A 14685-nucleotide genomic window follows, 5' to 3' on the forward strand; every position below is an offset into this window, starting at 1 on the left:
TCTGCCCTTGCCGTGCGCCGGCGGGCTATAAATTGATCCTCTTGACCCGGTCCGTTCTTCGCGATATTCGAAGGACATCCATTCCTGGTCCCCGCATACGGTAAGCGTGAGGTTCAGCCATGGCGCGAATCATCCAGTTATGCCTTCTTCTGCTCTCAAGCATAGGCTTTCTGGCCGCTACTCAGAATCAGTCAGAAGAAACTGGATGGCCACTTCACGATGACGGCCTGACTACAGACGTGCAGTGGGATCATTACAGTTTCATGATTCAGGGCCAAAGGGTCTTCGTTTTCTCTGGCGAGTTTCATTACTGGCGCATACCGGTCCCTGGGCTATGGAGAGATATCATGGAGAAGATCAAAGCTGCTGGCTTTACTGCCTTTTCCATCTACTCGAGCTGGGCGTGGCATTCCCCGAACAATCACACTGTCGACTTCTCCACCGGTGCTCGTAATATTACGCCGATTTTCGATCTTGCAAAGGAGCTTGGGATGTATGTGATGGTACGCCCTGGTCCTTATATCAACGCCGAAGCCAGCGCGGGCGGATTTCCCCTTTGGCTTACGACTGGCGAATACGGAACTCTGCGGAACAACGATACGCGATACACTGCGGCATGGAAACCATACTTTGAGAAAATGTCAGAGATCACCAGTCAGTACCAGATCACAAATGGTCATAATACTTTCTGCTACCAGATTGAGAACGAATATGGCGATCAATGGCTCAGCGACCCCAGCCAAAGGGATCCCAACGAGACCGCAATCACCTACATGGAGCTTCTTGAAAGTAGCGCCCGCCAGAACGGTATCGTTGTGCCCTTTACGGCAAATGAGCCTAATCTATATGCGATGTCTTGGGGTAGCGATTGGTCCAGTGCTGGAGGCAACGTCGACGTTGTTGGCCTGGATTCCTATCCTTCGGTGAGTCGCTTGTCGCGATCAAATATTGGCTTGTCTGACCTTTCTAGTGCTGGACTTGTGATGTTAGCCAGTGTACTTCTACGAATGGAGAGTATGTGGCTTACCAGGTGATTGAATACTACGACTATTTCCTCGAATTCTCGCCGACGGTGCCATCATTCATGCCCGAGTTCCAGGGCGGCTCTTATAACCCATGGGCTGGCCCTGAGGGAGGATGCAGCGATGACACTGGTGCGGACTTCGTCAACCTCTTCTATCGGTGGAACATTGCCCAGCGGGTGACGGCCATGAGTCTTTACATGGTGTACGGAGGAACAAGCTGGGGCGCTATTGCTGCGCCTGTGACGGCAACCAGCTATGACTATTCCGCTCCGATCTCCGAGGACCGCTCCATTGCATCCAAATACTATGAGACCAAATTGCTGTCACTGTTTACACGCAGTGCACCAGACCTGACAATGACCGACCTTATCGGTAATGGAACGCAGTACACGAACAACACGGCTGTCACTGCCTACGAGTTGCGCAACCCCGCAACCAATGCTGGGTTCTATGTCACGCTTCATCAAGACTCAACCGTGGGCACCGACGTGACTTTCAACCTGCGTGTCAATACGTCTGTGGGGGCCCTAACAGTCCCCAGACTTGGAGGCGTAATCCGTCTCAATGGTCATCAGTCTAAGATCATTGTGACTGATTTCGCCTTTGGCTCGGAGACTCTCCTGTATTCTACTGCTGAAGTCCTCACTCACGCCGTCATCGACGGCAAGCCGACCCTTGTACTCTGGGTGCCGACAGGCGAGTCCGGGGAATTCGCTGTGAAGGGCGCGAAGACGGGATCTGTGGCTCAATGTCAAGGTTGTTCAAGTATCAACTTCCATCCAGAAAGTGACAGTCTCACTGTGGGTTTTACTCAGTCCGAGGGCATGAGTATCTTGCAGCTCGACAGCGATATTCGAGTAGTTCTTCTGGACAGGACTGCAGCTTACACTTTCTGGGCCCCTGCCCTCACTGAGGACCCTCTCGTTCCAGAGGATGAGGCTGGTAATATCATCTATTTCCCTACCTCATCAACTCGTGCTTACCCATCGATAGTCCTCATACAAGGTCCGTATCTTGTTCGCTCTGTCAGCTTGGAAACGTCGACACTTGAAATCAAGGGCGACTCCATCAATGAAACGACTCTGGAAGCCTTTGCATCCGATGAGGTCAAAACCGTCACATGGAACGGAAAGCAGTTGAAGACGTCTCAGACCTCATATGGTAGTCTCAAGGCTACTATCGCTGCGCCTCCTTCCATTCAATTGCCGACCTTTTCATCGTGGAAAGTCAACGACAGCCTACCGGAGGTACTCCCGACGTACGATGCCTCCGGTCCAGCGTGGGTTGGTGAGTACAAACTCTAACTCAAACTTGAGAGCGACACTAACCTTGCGACCAAGATGCCAACCATATGACGACCGCCAACCCCAGCCCACCCGCCACACTACCAGTTCTCTACGCCGACGAATACGGTAAGCTCTTCTTCTTCCCAAGCAGGAAACCCAAAATACTCACTCACGCAGGCTTCCACAACGGCGTCCGCCTCTGGCGCGGCTACTTCAACGGCACCGCCTCCGGCGTCTTCCTAAACGTCCAAGGAGGCAGCGCATTGTAAGCACCCCCCTCCCTACAAACACACAACCGACAAGAAAATAATAGCATCTAACACAAACCAGCGGCTTCTCCGCCTGGCTGAACGGTCACTTCATCGGCTCCTACCTCGGCAACGCCTCAATCGAACAAGCCAACCAAACCTTCGTCTTCCCCAACGCCACCCTCCCAACCTCCTCAAACACCCTCCTCATCGTCCACGATGACACAGGCCACGACGAAACCACCGGGGCCCTAAACCCCCGCGGAATCCTCGAAGCCCGTCTCCTCAGCTCAGACAACTCCAACGCCTTCACCCACTGGCGCGTCGCCGGCACCGCAGGCGGCGAATCCAACCTCGACCCCGTCCGCGGCGCCTGGAACGAAGACGGACTCTACGCCGAGCGCGTCGGCTGGCATCTCCCCGGCTTCGACGACAGCGCGTGGCCGTCCACATCGGCACAGAACCTCTCCTTCACCGGCGCGACGGTCAAATTCTTCCGCACTACGATTCCCCTGGATATTCCACGGGGACTGGACGTGTCGATCTCCTTTGTTCTTGGAACTCCGTCCAATGCCCCGAGTAATGCGTACCGGGCACAGTTGTTCGTGAACGGGTACCAGTATGGTCGGTTTAATCCGTACATTGGCAACCAGGTTGACTTCCCGGTTCCGGTGGGTATTTTGGATTACACTGGAGAGAATACGATTGGAGTTGCGGTGTGGGCGCAGACGGAGGCGGGAGCGGCGATTAGTGTTGGATGGAAGGTGAATTATGTTGCGGATAGTTCGATGGATGTGGCTGGGTTGGAGACGAGTAAGTTGCGGCCTGGGTGGAGTGAGGAGAGGCTGAAGTATGCTTGATTGTGTAAGTTAGTGGGGGTATGAATGAATAAGTTTATCTTCAAATAAATCCAGGTGTGATTTGGGTAGTGTGATCAAACACTGTAATATATATAGTATATGTATGTCTTCATTCAATATCCAAAAGGACAAACCAAAATCTTTGCATCACATTGCATCGTGCATGTTCATCATAAAAGCGAACTACTTTAATCCAAGTCCTAGCAGGGGATATTGTGTAATGTACCAAAAGCATAACCTGCTCGGATCGGGGTATAAAGCGAACCAGAACAACTTGGTTCTGTACGTGAGAAGTGTTTTAAACCAAGAAACGGAAGCCCCTGGAGCTGGCCTGGCCCGGGATGCCTCCGGAGGAGACAGCACCGCTAATTCCCTCACCACGGTCGAGTTGCTTGTTCAGTCGGACGAGGATGAAGCGGAGGGCGGTTGCAGATAGAATGGCTACGAAGGCGGTGACGCAGTTGACACTCATAGCGGTGACTGTGATGGTCAGAAAATTGAAAAAGGAAAAGGTGACATGGGATACTGAGGGTGGTACATACTGTATCGTGGGGCATCGCTGTCGGGATACATATAACTGGCGTAGATACTGCTGGCATTACTGACACAGTTGATACCTGCCAGAGCTGCGGCACGCTTTGAGGCCGGACGAGGAAGGGTGCTCGAGATCCAGCCTAGGGCTACCACGTAGCCCGTGTATAGTGATGGGACCATCAGCATCATGGAGAAATAACGCGGGCCAATGCTGGTGGTTGTAGCAGCGATGATGAAAGCTGCTACAGAGAAGTATAGAGGGAGCGTAATGTGGAAATACCGCTCGCCAGTGCGGTCGGCATGCCAGGCATTGGCAAAAGCACAGATTACAGCCAGGCAGTACGGAGGGGCCGTGAGAAGAAGCGTCTCGATGTTGCCGTAGTTGAGGGTCTTGACGACGGTCGGGAAGAAATTTGTCACGGAAGCAGAGGAGACGATACACAAGATGAGCAGCATCTAGAAGGGTAAGCAACGTGGGATGAGACCCTATTTGGATATGTACTCACCAGAATCCAAGTCTTGATATCGGTAAAAGCCAACTGGACTCCATGCAGGAAAGTCTGCTGCTCACTGTCCACCCAGTCGTCCTCGCCAATATCCTCCTCCAACCTCCAAGCGGCCAGCTCTTTCTCTTCCTCGGTGAGCCACCCGGTGGTTCGTGGGAAGTTGGGCAGAATGAAGATTGAGAGGAAGGCGACGACGATAGTGATTGCACCTTCGATGATGAAGAGCCAGCGCCTGATATACTAGAGTTAGAATCTATATTCCTCGTAGAAGTGCGCTTCTCTCAGGCTTACTAACCAAGCTCGAAGACCCAACTTGTAGTCCATGTTCTCAGTAATTCCCGCTGCAATAAGACCGGAGAAGGCGCCTGAAATGAGGGAGCCGGAGTAGAGGGCTGCGGTCCGGAATCCAAGTTCCTTGCGAGTATACCAGGCACTCAGGAAGTAGAGACAGCCAGGCTAGAGGACAGTAAACTGAATTAGTAAGGTGTTTTGGAAGACTCTTCTTCTTCGTGTCGGTGAATACGTACGAAATAAGCAGCTTCCACGAAACCGAGGAAGAAGCGAACAGTGACCAATCCCGCATAGCTCTGAGCCCCAGCTGTGCAAGTAGAGATTATACCCCATAGCATCATCGCACCGGGAAGGTAGAGGGCAGGCTTTCCGAATTTGTTGAGGAGTAGATTAGATGGAACTGTTATCGTTAGTATCCAATATATCAATGACAAGTGGCTTGCACCTACTCTGCATCAACAAATACCCCACAAACAGGATACTGACGCAGGTCTGATACTCCACACCCACCAAGTTCAAGTCGGACACAAGACCGGCCAGTTTGGCAGCTGCCTAGTAAGCCGGAGACAGTTAGCACAGGGCCAGAGGCGTTGATGCGGTGAATATGTCACTTACAATGTTGTTTCGGTCCAGGTAGTTGAGAATGTACATGATGATGATCATGGGCAGAAGGCGAAGGTCGATCTTGCGGACCAGGGCCCTCTCTGCCTTCTCACGCTCCTCTGGAGTCAGGCCAGCCACATAGGCTGGAGCCTCCTTCTTGGGATTTGGCCTGTCGGCGTTGGCCACAGCATTGGGAACGACCTCAACGTTGTCAACATGGCTCTTGTCGAGATCCCGTTCGATATCATGAGAGGTTTTAGGGGACATGGTTGTCTAGGGTGGTGTAATTAGGCCCACGAAGAGGCAAGAAGAAGAGACAAGAACAACGCGAGATAGATAGAGAAGAGCGGAGGAGAGGAGAGAAGAATAGGGAAGTAAGGACGGGAAGGAGGGAAAGGAGATGGGAAAGAAGAGGAGGGAAATCGACGGGGACATGGTGCCAGTTGAAGTCGGGATCAGGGACCTTTTTGTGTGAGGACTAGCAGACCGAGCGGCAACAAGCCGACGAAGGTCCCGAAGGAAGGGAGGCAGAGACCGGGGGGGGGAGAGGAAAAGCCGCATGTTGGAAACATGGCAAAAGGGATCGGGAATGAGACCAGCTGCAGAGATGCCAACCCCGCCAATGGGGGAACCCGAAGCGGGGCGAGACAGGTCGGGGAAAAACGAGGGAGATGGGGCAGAGTCTGGAGATGAGATCAGGATCATTAGGGGAACCGTCGCGACTGGTGGGATGCCCGGTGGAGAGGCCCGACTGGCGTGGGGGTTGCCGAAGTGGTAGGAGAATAATGATGTTGATGTCTGATGATGCAGATTGCAGAGACCCGGGATGTGAAGCCCAGGAAGAAGATGAAAAAAAGCGGAGGGAAAACGTGGGGGTTCCCGTGATCTGGTCCCTGCCAACGGGGGGGTCCTTCCTTCCTTCCTTCCACTCACACTCTCTCCCCTCGCCGGCTGTTTGCATCTCCGTCGTCGTGTGGCTGGTCCGAATCAGAATCATATTTATCCGTTGTTTACTAGATATGCTTCGCTTCTTAAAAGTCACTAAAGTATGAGACCATCCACATCAACGGACCAGCCGAGCTCGCGCAACCCCAGACTGGCCCCGAGAAAGCCAAGAAGCCCGGCCCGAAAGACGCTCGAGAGCGGAAGATCCCTCCCTACCTCACCCCCGGCTTTGGCTTCAACCGGCCTCAAGGATAAAACATGATAGGTGCCTCCACCGTGGAGCTTCTCGTTGGTCATCAGTCATCATTCCTAATCCCTTCCTTTACGCAGGAGCCGCAGGACTCGCAGGAGTCACCGCTAATTGATTGATCATCAGCGTCCATATAGCCGGTCCCCAACACCCAACACCCGCAACAAATCAGCCCACTAGATAACTCCACGGCTCAAAAGTACCTACCTAGCTAGCGAAGAACATCCCGTCATACCGGGTCCGGTGCGAAGCTAAGGACGTCTTCCCCCGTCCGATGACATGGCACCCCCAGTCCGAGAGTTTTTTTAACCCTGCGTGACCGGCCAACATTTACCCTCATCGGGTCCACCTCGGCAAAATAGAGAGCAAGGACCGGGTTCCAGTTTGCTATCCAGGCCCCTCAGACCTTACAGATGACAGAGCGATTTCTACTTTCGGGATCTCTCGCGTGGTAGGGCAACGGGGCTGCGTTGCATTCGATCCCTCAACCGTGGAAAGCGTGGGGGTCCTCGGCCCTTAGCCCTTATTTAGTGCGGCCACTCGCCCTTCACCTGGTCTTCAATTTCCTCCCGCCACGGTACAATCCTCAATAAAAAACTTTCTTTAGTCACGATGGATAGCAAGGTAGAGCAACCAAGCCAGGGGCAAGTGGGCTACTTCAACCCTATGAACCTACAACTACAAGGGATGCGTTTGCTAGGCGCTAGGATCGCAAACATGCGACTCCCATGAAGCGTCTACAATTCGGAGACAGGTGTTCGAGAAGCCTTGCAAAAAGGTATTGCATTGATCTGGCCAGCCAATGCTGAGCGGTAATGGTGAGCCCTCCACTGCGTGACCAATTCCAGAAAGCTGTACACGGAGAACACATCGACAAAGGGATCGGGCGTGCAAAACAGGAAACGAAGGATTCACTATGACACTATGAGACAATGTGCAAAGAGATGCTGCCCAATTTTCACGCTTGCAGAACAAAACGAGATTAAAAGACGGTGTGGCTCGGTGGCTCGGATGCAAGGTCGACCAGGGGACGGGCCTGGAGTAGAAGGATAAGATTAGAAACCAGGAACCATGAACGTGCCGGGCCGCCGGGGGATAAAGTGCAAGAGTAAATCGGAGCCCAAATCCTGGGTGCGACGTAGATCGAAGCCAAATGATCCGAAACGGTTCACAGGCGATGCCTCCAACATCCGATCCACTATTCTTCATTTGCTGTGGTAGAATCCCCATAAATCGCCATGCGCAGAAAAACGAAAGAGAAAAAAAAGATAAGAGAAAAAAGTGACAAGACCAAGACCTGATAGTTGCTGTCGCCATAACACCCAGAACGCATAGCAAAAGCAACAAAAGGGCGACCGGTCGCATCCGCCAACTCGGCGAACAATTAAACACCGAGTCGGGGCCGGACTGAAAACGGAAACCAAAATATCTCTAGTGAAAAGGAAACAGGTCTAGAAGCCACCAAGGCTCAATACCATGCCGTTGATAGATCCAACACTCCTCCTGAGGGTAAATAACACAAGACACGCAGTAAGAACGCCATTCGAAATGCAGCGACTCAGAGGAAGTGAGTATAAATTTTTGATGTCTCATGGACCTCCATCTCCTAGGTCAAGTTAGTATTCAATCCACGTCAATCTGAAGCAGCAAGGTGTGCTGGGGTTCTCACCATCTTGAAGTTGTTCAGTTCTTCCTTGATTTGCTGGGCAAGTAGTGGAGTCAACCGGTTACATGTTGCAATGTCACCTCGTCGATCGTACTCTCCACTCGGCCATGTTTCGTGGAACTGAATCCGAGGGCTAAAAACAAGACTCTTTGGCATCAGAGCTTGTGGTGTGATAGGTGCACTCTTTGTCTCCGAAGTGAGGAACCGTCCTTCTGATAGATAGTCATCCTCGCCAGCAATCTTCACTGCATCGGACCGCCTATTACCAGACCGTGTCTGGTCCTCAGGGGTGCTAGGAACGCTGGAATGCGGCGAGTCATTGCCGGTGGAGTTCTCAGATGACTTGACCGTATAGGTAGCGTTGGCCGGGTCAGAGTAAGTTTCTGAGGTCATGTGTTAGTATGACAACCTCATAATCACAGCAAACTTCATGTTTCGAAAAACGTACTTTTAAGTATGCCCTTCCTCACTGCTGCCAGAACCTCTGCCCGCTCCTTGTCTCCTCCAACAATGCTTTTACGCGACTGGGATTTGTCAAGGGCTCCATCTTCCTGGCTCACGGCGTTCGATGTGTCGGAGTCCAACTTGGGAAGCAATGAGCTACTAAGCGAGTGGTCCTGCGAGTCTGAGGTGATGGCTGTGCTTTTCCTCTCTGCCTCGATATTGACCACGGACAATTGGGGCGCCATTGGCTGAATAATGACACCATCTGTCGAGGATGTGCTCACAACCGATTTCGGGCGAAACAGCCCCACCAACGACCGTGTTGATCGTTTCATTCCCTTCCCCATCTTGCGAAGCATGATTGAGGCGGAGGATGCTGTCGATGAAACGGAAAGATTGTCCGTGGAACTGTTGAATATGCGACCCTGGTGATGGGAGGAATAAATGCTTTCGCCTAAGCCGCTCGCCTCCTGTTGTTCGGCTATAGCCGCCTGTTCTGGGCCCAGCTCTTCTTGTAAGAGTTCCCTGCGAGCCTTCTCGGCAGCTAAAGCTTCCTTCTTGCTTTGCGAGGAGGCCTTCAAAAGTTCGGATGCGCTGCCAAAAGAGAAAGCCCTCCTCAGTCTAGATTTCCCTGGCCGCTTAAGGTCACCCTGCGTGATCTCCGCAAGACGTTGCGTAGCAAGGCTCTCCGTGGGGATCGGCTTCGGGTTGGTAGCGGGTTGGGATGCCTTCGGAGTCGGGGGCTTGGAGTCAACCTCAACCGGCTGAGACAGCGGCGATGGTTTTGTCGATCGTTTGCTGTCATCCAATTTATTGCCACTTTTGCTGGACGAGGATGCGGACTCGATGTGTCCTGCATCACGCACAGACGAGCTTGAGGAATTGGCGGATGGGATACTTCCCTGAACATCTCTGTGAGACTGAGCCGATCGGGGTCGAGCGATCTGGTCAAAGTAATCATGCCCACCTGTTGTCGGGGTCGGGGACGATGTAGGCAAATGCAGCTGCATATTGATGAGACCGGCATTATCAATGTTTCCCCAGCTCCGGCGCCGATATCTTTTGGCCAACTCTGTCTGGGGTTTGTCTGCACGAGAGGTGTCATCGGCACTGGGCACTCGAACATGCCCAGTGCGGCGAGGGCTCTCTATAACCGTCCCCGAGATGCTAGGGGCGCTGGAGTGGAGAAAGCTATCGTCCATGGCTATCGGTGCAGCACGTGCTGACCCAGGCCCATTCGGCTGCGTCGATGCGGGCTGTGCGCCCGCTGCATTATCCGGTCGCCGGTTTCCACGACGATAACGGTCGGGGGACGGGCGGGCGACGGTGGGTGAAGATATGTTCATGAAGGTCGAGGAGGAAGATGAAGGTAGGTTGACGGTAGAAAGCGGGCGCAAGGGGGGATCGGCACGTAGCTGTCTAGTCGGGATCGCAGAGTCGTCTTTCGAGATATAGGAATGGACGGAGGAGTTCGAGGAAGAAGTTGATACAGAACCAGCTGCAGGATGGATAAGACGCGAGTTGACTCCGACGTTGGCAGGACTTGCAGACCCTTGAGGCACTGAAGGGGCAGAAGATGTGCGGTGCTCTGGCCTTAGATGAGGGGACAGCGACTGGCGGGTTTGCATATTGGGTGAATTCGAGAGGTTGGGGTTGCTGTTAAAGGCGTAGGGGGCCACAACCGGGTGGCCTGCCCTGTAGTTTCCCGAGCTGCCGGTATTGTTATATGGGTTCCAGGACATCGTCGAGTTCCGCGGGTTTTGTTGTTGCGAGGTTTGGGAAGAAGTTGTGAAGGTGCCGGAAGAAGATGATGGTCGAGTTTGAAGCACAGAAACCGTGCCACTTTGCTGGGGGATTGTCTGTACCAACGCAGCCATGGTGTTCTCCTCCACTACTCAGAACGAAACAGCATCCGACGCGTAGCGGGCGGCGTTCCGGGATGAGATGTGTCGAAAGGCGCGCTCGTCGGATATCCGCAGCACCCAAACCGGATGGACCCAGTCTAACGTCGAGATGAAGCCGAGTGAGAAGATAGAAAGGGTAAAAGGGAATAGAGGGAGAAGACAACAGGGGTTGAACTCTGTACTACACACAGTTGTCAGTCAGGATTGCACAAGAACAAGCGGGTTCACAGATTGGCTGGACTCTCGAGGACTGATGATTCTCTGAGGCGATTGTGGTTGCCGTCTTGAAAGGGGGGGTGGGGGAAGGCAGGCTGCGGGATGGTTGTACCTGTTCTCACGGAAGATGCCCCGAATGAATTATACTGATACAACAATTAAGGAAAAGCGGCTGGTCGATTTGGAAACGAATGCTGGCGTGGAGGACAAAAGAAACGAAAGGCTCAGATCAGACGATCGAGGAGGGAGGAGAGCTGGCGACGAGGTACGACGTGAGGAACACAAGGCTCCAGGGATGGCAAAAGCTGTCTAGAGCGGTCGAGCCATGTACAGAGAAGAAAAGAAACCAGAGCTAGAAACAATGATGGAATAGAAACAAGAAAGGAACAATGCCAAAACCGAAAAGGAGATCGAGAAGGAAACGATAACCAGATCCTAGGCACCTTGTCTTCTGAATCAAGCAGAAGACGGGCCGTTCAGGGGGGAGGGAGCCTGGAAGGACGGAAAAGAAAAACTAGACGAACGGGAAGAGATGAAGATGGGTCGGAGAGGAGGGGAGAGGAAGAGCAAGAGGGGTTGAGAGTGTGGGAGGGAAGGGAAGGGAATAGGGAGATAATTGGGGGGGGAGGGAGGATGGAAATGATGGGATGCTGCTACTTGCTCTCAACTTTAGGGGAGGCCGACTGACTGACAGGCGGAGACAGGCGGACGGGATTTTCCAGAGAACGCGAGAAGGAACGCCAGGCACACACCCTCCCGAACCGTGCCTGTATTCCTTTTTCTTTTTCGTTTTACGCTCTGGTTATTTTTTTCTATGTTCACTTGGGCCCCTCCAGCGATGGCCCTGGGATAAAAAAAAAATTTTTCTTGTTATCTGGTTCACCCTCTTGTTCGATCAAAGTTCATAGAACCGAGAAGGGGCAAAAAAAAAGTAAAGAGATCACTTGGGGGGGCCCGATTAAAAATCCACGAGGGGAACCCCGATGAAGTGTATCGTAAGTAGTTTGTATCTACACCTGGGGAATAAAAATCTTTTGAGGATTCTGATCTCGAATATCAAGGTCCAAGTAGGGATGAGGTATTCTACGATTACTCTCATTGCAGCTGCAAGTCATACCAGAATCCAGAGGGACTCGCCATATCCAAGCTGCTCAGGTACCATCATCCTACCTAGTAGTATGGCGGTAACCCACCTGGCTCGGCTCGAGATGGTGGCATCATTCACTTATCGTATCATGGATCCTAATATTATCAGGTAGATTAATGGTTGGACGTCTCCTGAATCTCTCTCGCTTTTTCCTTCTGCATCAGCCAACCATTCTGATTCGACCAGCAGGACGGGCGAGACTAAGACACCTTTGGGGCTGTACGGTAAGGCCGGTTCCATCTTGGTAACTGGTACTAAAGTTAGGCTGGGAACTAGCGGATGTAGTTCTGCGGCCGTTGTTGCCATTCGGTAACCATTGTACCGCACACACGATTCGTCCCCAATAATACCTCCATATTACGTTAAGAGCGGGTCAAGAACTCCCCCCCTCCCTAACAATGCCAAACCCGCTCCATCCGTGGGAGGTAATCGAAGGCGACGCTACATGCGACTGGGTGAATGATGTGCGGGTCTAACGGAAGATGTCTTTGCATTCGCCTCATCGGCTCATCATTATTCTTGCTGATAGGAGATGTTCTTTGTGGGGGATTGGCTTCTCCGATACGGTGTACTTGGTACCAGATCTCCGTAACTGTAGGTATTGGTCGTCAAAAAGGTACCGGTTACTCCGTACACTCAATACTCAATAGTAAAGTACGCCTAGGAGAGCCGCCTTCTTATTTCCTATTTTTTTATTTTTTCCATATTTGTTTGTTCAGTTCTGCTTAACATCTCTGATGCGGCAAAAAGGTAAAAATTGATACCAGGTTTTTATTGGAGAACAACGGAACGCAGAACGTGCTGAGTGCATGAGACCATAACCACTGGGACCATCTAGTCCTTTCTAGCGACCTGAATAGTCCGATCGGGTGAGCAAATTGGAAGCTGATTTGCGACCACACGCCTACTAAAATTCTTAGCTGTCACGCCATGACTACCAAACGGGGTCCGCCTCCAAGGAACCCAAGCACGGAAGCTCGGAGAAACAGCCTGGGAAGAGAGCTAGTAGCCAGTAGGTACTATCTATATGTAGGTAGTAGTAAGTTAGTAACAGTCGCTAGGTGACAATGGTGCGTACCTCGGCTGCTGGGACGACGGATGCTAGGCAATCCTTGTTGTGTATAATACCGATTAATGTCATTATTATACAAAAATAGTTAACGCGATGCGAAGACTGCTACAAAGCGTAGATAGCAATCCTAAGTAAAGGGACCTTCCCTCCCTCCTCCCCCTGATGTTGAGTCTCTGGTGAAACAAATCATATCTCTGGAGATTATCCTGCAACGATCTTGGCCCCGATCGTCGTCACCCCAGATCTGGCCATACGCAGGAATTACTAAATATCAGTGACCTGCTCGCCCCAAATCCCAGGCAGAACGAACCGTGTAGCTTGTATCAGGTTGAAGATCAAGAATTTTCCCCCTACATTACCAGTGACAGGGAAACTCTCCTGGTCATGTCCAATTGAGGGAATGCCAATCTCTTCCGACCAGTGGGAACCTCCCGTGAGACAGTTCCGCGGTTCAGGTTGTTCCACCAAGGGTAACCTAATCGCTAACCCACGGTCCGTGTCCCAATGCCGTGAAGTGACCACCAGTACGGAGGTTTGTCGCAGCCTCCTACACTTCCGGTTGTGTACCATGGGATCGTTCCCTGGATCAAATTCCCGGATCAATTAGATACCTGAACCCACGCGAAACTTTATAACCCTCATTGCGATGAATTGTGTACATGATGTCAGCTATGATCTATGCTGATAAAGCGACCACTCATCGCTGAGCTTGATTGATAATTTATGGGTATTGGGAGATGCACAGTAAGGCTGTGATGGAGGTAAACCATATTCTTCCCTGTTAACCACGCGCTATAGCCAAGAAGAGGAGAGAGTCCACTAGCTAGAGGGAGGGGAAAGAAAATGAGCTTGAAATGATTAAGAGTGATCAGGTCTGTTTGATCAATTGCGAACAAGACCGATGCACAGTCAATCTCTAGATTAGAATTTGGGCCTATTGATGCAGCGCACTGCATTGACCGGTATTTGACATACCGGGTCCTTTACAATGAATGCAACGCTCTCCAGTTTCTTCGCGTTCTAGAGGATATGTCATGGGCAATCCTGTTGATCCTGCATAGCTTGCACCTGACGAACGGTGGTCGCGACCAGGAAAGAACTCCCGAGGTCCTTTACTACCAAGATCAGTGGGCCCAATCACCGATATTAACAAAATCCGGATGCGCTATATTCTTTTGAGGATTTTGGTACAAGGTCTCAGATCCTTGGCTGCATATTTTCGCGAGGCTCAACCCAAAGGACTGGACAACCATCATGGATAAATCTCTCATTTACTTTATAGAGTCGATGAGCATGAGAGCTAAGTCTATGGGGATTTGTTGGCTGTAAAGCACACGAAGCGAGGAGGGGCTCAAAAGCTTCAATAGCTTAGCCACAAGAGTTCCTTCTGCCGTATCCCAGTTTCCCCTCGACTGTCGGTGAGCAACTCTACCTGACTGGTCTCACTCCACGATCATCTGCTTGGAGTATGTACAATTTCTATTCGCTTGGAGTTCTTTCTATCACATGTGGTGCTTGGGTACAGATAATTACTGCCTGCCTACCTACTAGTACCTAGAAAGACGGAGTACATGGATGAGTTGCGGGCGCGGTTAACTCGGAGCATGCGGAGGGAGTGGTGAAAAGGCCCACTGGTATTTCACCAGTACGAGGTTTTCCTACCTTCTCGGCGGGAATTCTCACACCGC

General features: G+C 51.8%; 3 protein-coding genes across 3 annotated transcripts; 1 reads left to right on the forward strand and 2 right to left on the reverse strand.

Moving 5' to 3' along the window:
• Positions 1–119: 119 nt before the first annotated feature.
• BO94DRAFT_542561 (glycoside hydrolase family 35 protein) lies at positions 120–3419 on the forward strand (the record flags this gene model as incomplete). Its single annotated transcript, XM_025613095.1, has 5 exons — positions 120–923; positions 971–2312; positions 2366–2437; positions 2489–2576; positions 2642–3419. The coding sequence occupies 5 exons, from the start codon at positions 120–122 to the stop codon at positions 3417–3419; spliced, it is 3084 nt and encodes a 1027-aa protein (XP_025472068.1).
• Positions 3420–3449: 30 nt separating this feature from the next.
• BO94DRAFT_224559 (putative MFS transporter) lies at positions 3450–5725 on the reverse strand. Its single transcript, XM_025606244.1, has 7 exons — positions 5366–5725; positions 5200–5302; positions 4987–5150; positions 4755–4915; positions 4460–4691; positions 3962–4409; positions 3450–3899 (listed from the first exon to the last, which is right to left on the reverse strand). Exons 1-7 carry the CDS (start codon positions 5618–5620, stop codon positions 3718–3720), a joined length of 1545 nt encoding a protein of 514 aa, XP_025472069.1. The 5' UTR covers positions 5621–5725; the 3' UTR covers positions 3450–3717.
• Positions 5726–8051: 2326 nt separating this feature from the next.
• Positions 8052–11021, reverse strand: BO94DRAFT_531236 (uncharacterized protein). Its single transcript, XM_025610854.1, has 2 exons — positions 8663–11021; positions 8052–8597 (listed from the first exon to the last, which is right to left on the reverse strand). The coding sequence occupies exons 1-2, from the start codon at positions 10533–10535 to the stop codon at positions 8182–8184; spliced, it is 2289 nt and encodes a 762-aa protein (XP_025472070.1). The 5' UTR covers positions 10536–11021; the 3' UTR covers positions 8052–8181.
• Between the last annotated feature and the right edge of the window lie 3664 nt (positions 11022–14685).

This window comes from Aspergillus sclerotioniger (assembly GCF_003184525.1).
Source record: "Aspergillus sclerotioniger CBS 115572 chromosome Unknown BO94scaffold_3, whole genome shotgun sequence".
Taxonomy (NCBI): domain Eukaryota; kingdom Fungi; phylum Ascomycota; class Eurotiomycetes; order Eurotiales; family Aspergillaceae; genus Aspergillus; species Aspergillus sclerotioniger.